Source organism: Bos mutus, chromosome 3 (assembly GCF_027580195.1).
Source record: "Bos mutus isolate GX-2022 chromosome 3, NWIPB_WYAK_1.1, whole genome shotgun sequence".
In the NCBI taxonomy this organism is placed as follows: Eukaryota; Metazoa; Chordata; class Mammalia; order Artiodactyla; family Bovidae; genus Bos; species Bos mutus.
This window is the reverse complement of record NC_091619.1, coordinates 109,888,214-109,900,274: the sequence shown is the minus strand read 5'-3', so window position 1 is coordinate 109,900,274 and position 12,061 is coordinate 109,888,214. Positions and strand designations below refer to the sequence as shown.

Genomic DNA, 12,061 nt, shown 5'->3' with positions numbered 1-12,061 from the left:
CAGTGCACACCCACCCCTTCCTCTCTTTTACACGCCTGGAAGCACTTTACCTCCACGCTGCATGGTGAACTACTACTGTTCTGTAATGTGTGGCTAGAACAGCACCTCCTCCCTGTAACACCTTGGCCCAAGCTGCCACCTGGAATTATGGACTGACCTTGTAAAGGCTTTCTATTGTGTTTGTACCTTCTCCCTACTTTAGCACTTATTTCATTATACAAGAATCTAAGTAGGCACTATAGGTAGGCTTACATGTATTCCATTTCCAAACCTCTCATCTGTCTTTACTATTAAAACTGTAAAAGCAAAATGAAATAGATTTTTCACTTGCCCTGAGCAGGCATGGGACGTTCAGAGTAACGGAATGTAGGACGGCGCCTGTAGGTGGCGCAGAGGTAAAGAATCCACCTGCCGATGCAGGGGACGCCGCAGAGGAGGGTTTGACTCCTGGGTGGGGAAAATCCCCTGGGGTAGGGCAACCCACTCCAGTATTCTTGCCTGGAGAATTCCATGGACAAAGGAACCTCGTGGGCTACATACAGTCCAGGGGGTCGCGGAGTCAGACACGACTGAGCACGCATGCGCACGCACGCACGCACACAGAAGAAAGGTCGCTCCCTTTCCTCTTCCCTCTTCTTTTAGACTAGAATGCAGACACAGTTGCATCATCGATGGACATGAACCTGAGCAAACTGGGAGACAGTGAAGGACAGGGAAGCCTGGCATGCTGTAGTCCATGGGGTCGCAAAGAGTCGGATACGACTGAACGACTGAACAACAGCAGACACAATGGCTGGAGCCGCAGCGGCTGACTAGGTCACCATGAGAATGATCGCCTACGGATGCAAGGGCAAGAAGAAAAGCAATGGCGTCCTGAGCAACTGCAGTAGGGCTGTATGGGACCATCAGATGCTTTTTCCAGGAGAAAAGTGAACCCCCATCTGCTGAAGCCAGCTTTAGTCAGTTTTTCTATTTCCATTCTTAACAGAGAAATTTTCTATCTGTAAGATCGAGACCTTCAAGGGAAAAGACTGTTTCTTATTTATATTTATACCCTCAGCACCTGGCAGGATGCCCAGCACTGAGTAAATGTTCCAAGTTTCTAAATGAACTGAATGTTGTTACCGTCTTCAAAATATTCCAGTGGCTCCTCATTATACTGAGAAAGCCATTCAGAGTTCTCGTCTTGGCATTCAGGGTCCTGCAGAGAGCCCTCTTTACCCGCACAACTTTATCTCCCCACATCCATCCACATCAGTCGAGTGCCCTTTCCTCCTTTGTGGACATCCCCTATACTTTCCCCTAGGTTCACGCCTTCACTCCCCTTCCCCTCCATTGGAATGTTTGCCTCTCCGTGTCCAGGCAAGCTCTGCTTGTCTTTCTTTTCTCCGTTACTGAACTTGACTTGCAGTTAACTACAGCACCTGCCTTGTCTTGGAGGCACCTGCTTATTTGCCTGATTTCCCACTAGAATGTGAACCCCCGGCAGACAAGGATTGGCTGTTGTCTGGTCCTTGTGTTTCCCACTGCATGGCACACAGCCTGTGGCACAGAGAAGGTACTTAATGTCCTGGTGTGCTAAATGAACTAATCCAGGGTCAGAATGGTAGACCAGGGCCAGACAGAATGGGCTTGAAATCTATATCACTGGGTTACTGTGAGACATTCGTCACTCCTGGGCCTCAGTGATCCCATCTATAAAACAGTGGCAATCATAACTGATCCAGAACCTGGTGTGCTGTAGAGACTGGAGACACATTAGGTAGAGGGGAGGATCAGGAGTAAAAAGGCTTTGCCTTCCTATCCAGTTGTCATCTGAGCTGGTCCACTGATTATAAAAAGGAAAACTGGAACCCAACATTGCAATCTGAGAAGAGGTCCCACACACGTGGGCTGAAATTTCCACCTTCTAGGCACTGATGACACACTCAGGGGTGACATGAAGGTCGCAGCTCATAGGTCTGTTCTCCTGCTGTTAGCTGCCAGGCCTGGACAGAGCGCATCAGCCAGCCTATCCCGTTCTTGGCTCTCAGGGAGAAACACTTTGCCAAATGCCTCCCCCATCCTGTGTTCAAGGGCCGGGTATGACCACCACCAGCCCACTCTTGTGCACATCCAGGAAGGGCCCACTTTCCTGCTTGGGTCAGCCTGACCATGAATCCCTGCAGCCACCTACAGGGTGTAGTTCCTCCTGGGCACTCCCAGAAAGGGACTCTCTTCACCCAGCTTGCTGGGGTAAGGCGACCACAGATTCCTCCAGTCACTTCCAGCGCTTGGTCGAGGCAGGGGCAGGGTGAGGAGAGGCACCTCCAGGCCTCTGTCTGAGCCCCAGGGACAGTCTCATGGGCTGGCTGCATCCCCTCCCAGCTGGCACACCCAAGGGAAAACCTGCATGACACCTACCCCCACCAACAGCACAGCACCTGCCATCTGCGACTCTCAGCGGTGACCTACCACCTGTTGTGCTCTGGGATGCCACCTGGGTCAAAAGAACAACCCCCTACCAGCCCACGGAGGGGGATTCTCCACATTTGGGAGTTTCAGCCCAGGCACAATTCTAAGTGTTCAGACACATTAGCTCACTTCATTCCCAGAGGAGCCTTAGGTGGTAGGTGCTATTTTAATTGCCAAGTTACAGATAAGAGAACTGAAGCACAGGGTGCCTACCTGAAGACCTTCACAAGCTACAGCGCGAGTAGAGAGCGGTAGGTAGTGCGGTGGCCGAGTCTGGCTTTCCGCTGCAACTTGATACCGAATGCAAGACAACTGGGAGGACAACTGGGACATAAAAATAATCAGCTCTTCCAAGGAACGCAGCTGAATGATCAGCCCAGATGGCCCAACTGCAGAATGCAGCTGATGTAGGAAAAACAGGAGCCGTTGTAAAACAAAACATAAATAATGTTCTCAGAGAGATGCAAGATGACAATACACTGATAAAAACAAAAGTGGGCTGTCAAGAGCAATCTGAAAACAGAAAGTGCAGTTTTCTTGAAATAAAGATGGAAACAAAAACAAGATTTCCAAAATAAAGAGGCAGGAATAACAGAATAAATACTGTTGAAAACAGAATTAATGGAAACACAAGATCACTGGCAGAATGAAAATGGGATATAGATCTATCAAATCGCTAGAGGAGAAACAGAGCCAATTAAATCAAATCAGCTAACAACAGGAAGAGTTACAAATAAAAAGAAAACAATTAAAAAAAGCATTGCATATTTTATTTGAAAGAAAGCATAATGCATAGGATGTAAGAGAAATGTATAAAATCCTTTCTTTTAAAGGATTTCTTTCTTTTCCCTTTCTTCAAATATACACAGAACACAATTAAGAAAAAAATCCAAAAGTAACAAGGGCACAATGTAGTAAAAGTGGAATTGATTTACAAAACCATACAAAATGTGTTACTTCATAACTTTGAAACATTCTTAAATACTCAGGTTAAAAAGAAACCTAAACTAAAATTATAGACTAGACACAAACCCAGATGAATAGTCTATATGGAAAAAAAAAACTTCCTCAAAGAAAAATACACAAAGAACTTGAAGCAGCAAAAACAAGTAAGTACCATTTTGTCCATCACACAGGCAAACACTGTCAGGATCGACAGCAGCAAGTGACGCAGAGCGGGGAAGCAGGCTTCCGGAAGACGTGTGCATTACTGTAATAGCTGGAGGGAAATGTGAGGTCATGCATAAACATTTGCCTTTGAGAATCTACCCTAAGGAACTAATTGGACAACTGTCCAAAGATTCATGTGTAAGGGTGTTTACTGGAGTGAAAACGTGAAAATATCCACTTTATCAATAGGAAAGTAGTTAAATAAATCATGGTTGTACAGACAATAGAATTCCCTGTAACCATCAACCAGGATGGGGTCGATCTATATATACTGACATAATAAGATGATGATATGTGGGTAAATGGTAAAACAAAAAGCAAGCTACTGAGCCACTTGAAGAGGTGATCTTGTTTTAGCAAGCACAATTATTGCCTTTGCTCCCTGTACACAAAATACCTAAAAGAGGAAGTCAAACAAGTGGATCTCAATGGCTCTCTTATGAAGGGCGTACAGAGAACGGAGTAAGATGATGGGGACTTTTGATTTCTACTCTATAAACTTCTTTATAATTTTTAAAAATGAGTATTTTGGGACTTCCCTGGCTGTCCAGTGCTTAAGACTTTGCCTTCCAATGCAGGGGGTTCAGGTTCAATCCCAGGGTGTTGAGCTAAGACCCCACAAGCCTCATGGCCAGAAAACCAAGACATAAAACAGAAATAATGTAATAAACTCAATAAAGACTTTACAGAGTGGCCCAGATAAAAAAAATCTTAAAAAATAAAGTATCTCTTTTTTATATATAAAAATTTGGCAAAACTAATACAATATTGTAAAGTTTAAAAATAAAATGAAATTAAAAAATTCTATACAGATATTTTCACTTAAAAAATAATAATGAAGCCTTGGGACTTCCCTGGTGGTCCAGTGGTTAAGAATTCACCTTCCAGTGCAGGGGACAGCATTCAATCCCTGGTCGAACTAAGATTCCACACACCGCAACTAAGCCCGTGCACCACAGCTACTGAGCCTGCACACTCCAAAGCCCATGCACCAAAACCAAGAGACATCCACATGCCACAATGAACACCCAGCACAGCTCCCCTAAAAGATAATAAGGAAGTCTTCCTCTGAATATGGCACAAACACCAAAGGGGCTGTTTGTGACCATCTAAAGGTGGTCTGGCTGTGAATTCCCTTAACTTGGCTGCTGGTGGTTCCAGGGAGGGGTGGCGGGGTGTGGGGGTCAGGGAAGGAGAGAGGAGGCGAGGGACTGAGACCAGGTGTGGGGACAGGTGTGGTGGATGCTGCAGACGCCTGGCTGGGATGGAAGGCTGGGCAGAGGGACCGCAGGAGGAAGGGAAAAGGGGACCGTTGCTCCATCCCCATCTTTCAGCTGCTCTCAGTGCAGCTGGGAAGCCCTTCTCTTCTCTTCTCCTTTGAGGCTGTGAAGCACCAAGGAGCCTTTCCAATGGGGACTGAGGTCATGTTCATCCTTTCCCGGCCATTCCCCACCTTGGTGTCCTCACACACCCCCTCAGCAGGCCCCCTCTGAGTTCCTGCTGTCTTTGGAGAGATTATTTCCTGTTTATCTGGATTCTGTCTTTTGGAGAGCTAGGAGAGGATCCTCTGGTCTTCCCCTCAGCCCAGCTCACGCCGGCCATTCCTTTGAGTGACAACAGTTCTCACGTCTGCCCAGAAAGCCCATCACTGATTTCTGGCGCTCTCTTTGCCAGACACTCCGTGATCTCTCTGCTCTCCTTCCAGCCTCCTCCTAAACCTTAATACCTGGGAACTAACGCTGCATGTCCTGGGGATGCTGAGGTTATGGTATCATGGAGGAGATGCAAGCCCCAGTACTTAAGAAGTATCAGGATGTCTACAATTACCTTCGTGTGATTCAGCAAAAGCAAAAATGAGGATGGAAAGGAAAGAAAAAAGAGCAAATGTGGTGGAATATTCACAGCAGCTGAATCCAGGTGACAGGTATGGAGGTGCTCAGCATACTGTTCTTTCGACTTTTCTATTTTACATATTGTATGCTACACAACAAAAAGTGAGGAAACAGAAGAACCTGTTTCCATATTTCTTGAGGAGAGTGAGACTGGCTGGTGCAACTCCTTAATGAAGGTCCCCTGAACTTGTCCCTTCTTCTCCCCCATTGCCACTGGTGGGGTTCAGGCCTCCTCGCCCCAGTGACACTCTGGAGAGAGCCAGCCTCCTCCTCACTGGGCTCCCAGCCCCCATCTGCCCCCTCTTCCACAAGCTGCCAGAATGGGACCACGGATCACAGCACCCACGGACCTCCACACGTGGCCACGTGCAGCCCGCTCCACCAGCTTCATCCCCCTCTGCAGCCCACCCCTCCACCCAAGTCCTGGGTGATGCTCTGGCCATGTGGACCCGTGCCCAGCTCCTTGAGTCCACCCACCGTCCAGTCACCTCTTCTGCCTAGTAGGCCCTTCTGTCCTGCCAACCTTCCTCCTTGGCCATGGGACCACCTCCTCTCCACCCAACACGACTTACTCCAGTGTCACCATTTCCAGGACGGGACCATTTCCAGACTCTGGCCTCCCGTCCTGCTGTTCAATCCCCTGCCCCCTCCTTCCACCACCTTTCACCATGTACACACGCATCTCCTCTTTGGACTCTAATACGCAAATCCTACTAGGCATGGATGTGGAAAGGATGCTATATTTGAGGGAATACGTACAAAGTGCTGCACAGCATGCTGGGCTTCTGTAACTATTCCCTCCACAGTCCTAGAGCACAAGCATTTTTGTCGCCATTTTACAGATGTGAAAACTCAGATTGAGAAAGGGAAGCGATGTGGGGTGATACTGGAGTAGTGGGCAGACTCTTACTACCATCATAGAACCATGGCTAAATATTTACTATGTTCCAAGCACTGTGCTGAGTACATGGCCTACAATGGCTAATGTAGGTTTTCTATCCCAGAAGCCAGTATTATAGCCCATATACCCCAGAAGGAAAGGAGGAGAGACTTACCCAACGTCCTGCAAACGGTAAAGGGCAGAGCTGGGATTCAAGCCTGTGCCCTCAGCTACTGTGTGGTTGCAGTGTCACCACGGCCAGTGCCTCGTGTGAACTTGGATTGCAGCCCTGTGATGCTCAGGCTGGCCTTTTCAGGTTTCCCATGGGCTCTGGCCTGAGTCTGGGGTCATAGCGATGACTGTTGATCACCAGGGCCTTCAGGTGAGGTGGGCAGGGCCAGCCACTGGCTGGTGGACTGGTAAGGATGCTGGTGGTGAATCCCCTGAACAGCTGGCAGTGGTCAGTTTGCCGGCTCTGACACTTACCCAATGGTGCAGCCGGCATCAGCCTCGATGGTCCAGACGCAGTTGAGGTTGTGCTCGTAGGGAGCTGGATACCCAGGGGACAGCACCTGCCCCGACACCTCTCCTCTCACTGTCCCTCCACACTCGGCTGAAAGAAATCCCAGAAGGGTGAGTTTCAGGGGGCGACCTGCGTGCACAGGGGCACCCCCCTGGCTCCTCCTGCCTGTGTGCAGGGTCCCTCTTGTTCATCCCAGCTGGCTGAGCACAGCATAGAGGAAGGCCCTGGATGAGACTTGTATCTGGGATCTACAAAAGCCCCTACAAGTCAACAATGAAGAGACAAACTGCTTGGTTAAAAAATGGGCAAAGCCTTTGAACAGACATTTCTGCACAGAAAGTATACAAATGGCCTCTGAGCACATGAGAAGGTGTGTAACATCACAGTCATTGGGGAAATGCAAATCAAAACCACAATGAGGCCCCACCTCACAGTCTCTAGGAGGCTGTAACCAAAAAGACAGACTAACTAATGTGTAGGTGAGGATATGGAGACACTGGAACCCTCGGCTTCCAGCTTCCAGCTGGTGGGAGCACAAAACATTACGGCTGCTTTGGAAAACAGTTTCCTGTATACCTGCTCAAAATGTTAAACATAGCTACCCAGGGGAAAGTGAAAGTGTTAGTTGCTCAGGCATGTCTGACTCTTTGTGACCCCATGGACTGTAGCCCGCCAGGCTCTTCTGCCCATGGAATTCTCCAGCAAGAATATTGGAGTGGGTTGCCATTTCCTTCCACAGGGTATCTTCCCGACTCAGGGATTGAACCTGGGTCTCCTGCAGTACAGGCAGATTCTTTACAATCTGAGCCACCAGGAAAGCCCCAAAGCTACCTAATGACCCCAGCGGTTCTGCTGTTGCATATACACCCAAGAGAAGTGAAAATGTAAGTTCAAAGGAGAATTTGTACACAAATGACCATAGGATCATCATTCATAAAATCCACCCCCTCCCAAAAGGGAAAAAACCCAAATGTCCATCAACTGATGAATGGATTAACAAATAAGGTATATCCATAAAACAGAATATTATGTGTTCATAAAAAATAAAGAGGTACTGCCACACAATACATCATGGATGAACGGAATGTTGAAAATATTAGCTAAGTTAAAGAAGGCAGGCACAAAAGGCCACATACTGTGTGTTTCTATTTATATAAAATATCTGGAACAGAAAAATTTACGGAGACAGAGAGTACATTTGTGGTTGCCAAGGCCTGAAGAAGAGCAGGCAGCAGGGAGGGATTGTTAATGGGTTAGGGTTTCTTCTGGGGAGACAAGATATTCAGGAATTAGATTGTGGTGATGGCTGTACAACCCCATGAATATACTAAAAGGCAACTAAATGGGCCAACTCTATGGTATGTGAAGTCTATCTCATTAAAGTTATTTAAAAAAGGTCCCTGGGGGTTGGCCTGATGGCCCACTCTATGAGCAAACTCCTTGACGCTTCCTGGAGGATGTGTAGGAACTCAGTCCTGGTCATTGACAAGAACTGGTCATTGACAAGACATTGCATTCTTCCTCCCAGAGAACTTGTGGTCTAGAGGAGGAGATGGCCGCAGTGTATGCCTAGGGCACTGACCGAGCCATGTTCATGGCAAGTGGTAGCACAGAGGTGGAGGTGACCAGTTTCCTCGTGTGCAGGGTCGGGAGAGGTGGGGTGGGTGGGAAGAGTGGAATGGAGAGGCCCAGGAAGAGGACACTGCTGACAGGGAAGAGCACTGCAAACCTCCTGGGGCTGTGAGACAGCACGGCAGCTTGCGGGACAGCATATGGGATGGGGCGCGGTGGGGAGACGGGGCTGAGGAGCTGGGCGAGCATCCTACATGGAAGGGCGCTGCACACTCGGCTGTTGCCTATTTCCTGTGTTAGGAGAAGAAGTGCAGTGCTTATGCCCGTGAGTAGAGTCATCACTTTTACACACTTGCCCATTAGAGAGGACATGCTGGGAGCAGTGTGCAGGAGCACAGAGGGGTGGACCTGGAGGCGGGGGACCAGTGAAGAGGTCCATACTTGCCATCAGAGCAGCCCTCTGGGTCAGAAGCTGGTGATCCTCCTGGTCTTCTTCCTCCCCATCATCTAACCCACCTCTGAGCCCCTGGGCCTGAACCTCTGTGATTCTTTTCACACCTGACCCCCCGCCCCCATTGTTAAGAGTGGTGGCTCAGTCCCTTACCATTTCCAGGGGGGACAGAGTCCCCAGCCCCCAGCAGTGCCACCAGAAGGGTCCTTGTAAAATACAGACTGGCCACACCCTTGCTTAGGTTAAACCCTCCTCCCCAGGGTGAAGTCCATACTGCCTAGGGGAGCCCATTAAGCCCCCAGAGGGCTCCCTTTGGCCTTTTCTGGCCCTCTCCTGGCACCTCTTGGTCCAGTCAATTATGACGAACTCCACAAGCCCAGGCACTCTGGGCCTCTTCAGGCCTCTCCTTGGACTCACAGCCTGACAGCATCTTCCGCATGAGACTCTCCCTGCCCCACATGGAGCTGACATTGTCCTCTCTGGTGTCTCCATTATAACATGATCAGGATCTTATCATACCCTATATATTGTCACCCTGCTTATTTAACTTGTTTGAGTACATCATATGAAGTACATGGCTGGATGAGTCACAAGCTGGAATCAAGACTGCCGGGATAAATAACAGCAACCTCAGATATGCAGATGATACCACTGTAATGGCAGAAAGCAAAGAGGAACTAAAGAGCCTCTTGATGAAGGTGAAAGAGGAGAGTGCAAAAGCTGGCTTAAAACTTGACGTTCGAGAAACTAAGATCATGGCATCAGGTCCCATCAGTTTATAGCAATAGATGGAGAAAAAGTGGAAACAGTGACAGATATTATTATATTATTTTCTTGGGCCCCCAAATCACTGCAGATGGTGACTGCAGCCACAAAATGAAAAGATGCCTACTCCTTGGAAAGCTATGGCACACCTAGATAGCATATTAAAAAACAAAGACATCACTTTGGCCACCTGATGAGAAGAGCGCATTCCCTGGAAAAGACCCTGATGCTGGGAAAGATTGAGGGCAGGAGGAGAAGAGGGTGAGAGAGGATGAGAAGTTTGGATGGCATCACCAACTAAATAGACATGAGTTTGAGCAAACTTCAGGAGACGGTGAAAGACAGGGAAGCCTACTGTGCTGCAGTCTATGGGGTCACAGATACAACCTAGCAACCGAACAACAACAATCTCCTTTACAAGACTGTACACTCTCCGGCAGTAGGGATCTTGTATTACTTGTATGTGTACATCAAGTGCCCAGCATGGTGTTTGGCACATTATGTGCTCAGGTGGTCAGTCATGTCTGACTCTTTTTGTGACCCCATGGACTGTAGCCCGCCAGGCTACATGGAATTTTCTAGGCAAGAATCCTGGAGTGGGTTGCCATTTCTTTTTCCAGGGGATCTTCCCAAACCAGGGATTGAATCAGTGTCTCCTGCATTGTCAGGTGGGTTCTTTCCCACTAGTGCCACCTGGGAAGCCCTTGGCACCTTACAGATAATTTAACAAGTGTTTGTTGGATGAATACATGGGAAGATAGAAGATCAAATGAATTACAGGAGCTTATTGCTTTCCTGGCAAATGACGTTGAAGGGTCTAAATCAAGGGAGCATGAGTCAAAATGAAGAGGTGACTTGCTGCAAATCTTCTTAGGAAAGATCTGACTAAGCAAGACCTTAGAAGAGGTAAGAGAAGATAGGGTCAGGGCCACAAATGGGAGACTGACCTTCATCTGTTGCTACAAAAGACCCATGAAACATCTCTTGGGCCCCATGGCTTGACACGAGCCCACTAAGGCAGGGCAGGGGAAGGGTCCTTCTGCAGTGAGCCTGCTCATGAGACTGGACCCTTTCTTTCAGCATCACTACCCTCGTGATGATGTTGGGATGGGTTGTGCCAACCCAACTGAGAGATGCAGGGCTGAACAAGGCTGGAACAGGGAGTAAGGTGTGGGTGGGAGGATGAGCTCAAAGGAAGCCTGTCCGGCTTCACAGGTAGCTCAAAAGGTGTCAGGACATTATCCATGTTCTGGGCTGGAGCTTCCTTCCATATTCCAGATGGAGCAGCCCCTCCTGCATCCCAGAGCCAAATGTTTGGAGGCAGCGGCACCAGCAGCATTTTCTCATGGACACAACTACCTCTTTTCTCAAGGGTCACTTTTATCTGGGGACTTCAAGGGGGCAGGGGCTGAGCCTGGGGCCAGCATGAAGCAGATTCACCAACAAGACCCCAAGACTCTCATCTTTCTGATCTTCTCTCTTATCTCCATCCTAGAGCCCCAGCTGCTTTGTTTGGGCTGTAGCATCCACCATGGACAAATAAAACATGTGGGTGTTGCAGCTGTAGCAGTCATTGCTGATAGGCCATGATCAAGTCTACTACAATATGACATATGTAAAAATATGCACACACAACTCCAAACGCACAGCCTCCCTCCCCTACGTGGTGCCTGAGGGAGTCTCAGTGGGGCAGCCTGCTGGAGTTTCAAAGTATAAGTATTTTTTCCAGCACTGCTTGAGCGGATCCTCTAAGTTCCATCTGACTGGCAGATTAGATATTTAGAAGAATTTTATAGGGGAGCCTTTCTGCAAAGCAAATGATTGTTTTGCAGTGTGAATCATCACCTCCTTCACATTTCATTTGCTCTGGCTTGCCTATGGCCCCAGACAGTTGTCTGTTTATGCCTGTGTCTCCCTTGCTGGCCTGGGACCTGCTTTTCCCTGTATTCCCAGGGCCTGGCAGAGAGCCTGGCACATGAATAAAAGAAGGAGATAGAAACAGGGATGCAGGGAGAAAGGGACAAGGTGTGCCTGCACTTGAGCACAGAGAGAGGAAGACTCCAGAGGCCACTGTCCTGTCCATGGTCAGGTTTAAAATCCTTGCCTTGAGACCCTCTGTTGTGTAACAGTGTCAAGATCCTGTTAACACACAGTTGTCTGGGTGGTGGTGGGGAGAGTATCACCCTTACCGCCTCCCCCCCATGCTGGTTCACAGCTTCAGCTTCACACTGGCTCAGGCTGGAGTGTGCAACTCTTCTCCCCTCCCCTCTGGTGGGTGATGCTTACCCATCCTTTCAAGTCTCAATTAAAATATCACCTCCTAAGCACAACTTTCTCATATTCCCTCCACCCTC

At 48.5% G+C, this 12,061-nt stretch overlaps 1 protein-coding gene across 1 annotated transcript in view; it reads right to left on the bottom strand.

Annotated features, from left to right (window-relative positions):
* CSMD2 (CUB and Sushi multiple domains 2) overlaps positions 1-12,061 on the bottom strand; it is a 275,213-nt gene that overhangs the window by 181,877 nt on the left and 81,275 nt on the right. Inside the window, 1 exon segment of the mRNA XM_070362524.1 lies at positions 6,883-7,009. Within this exon segment, the coding sequence (XP_070218625.1) occupies positions 6,883-7,009 (127 nt within the window).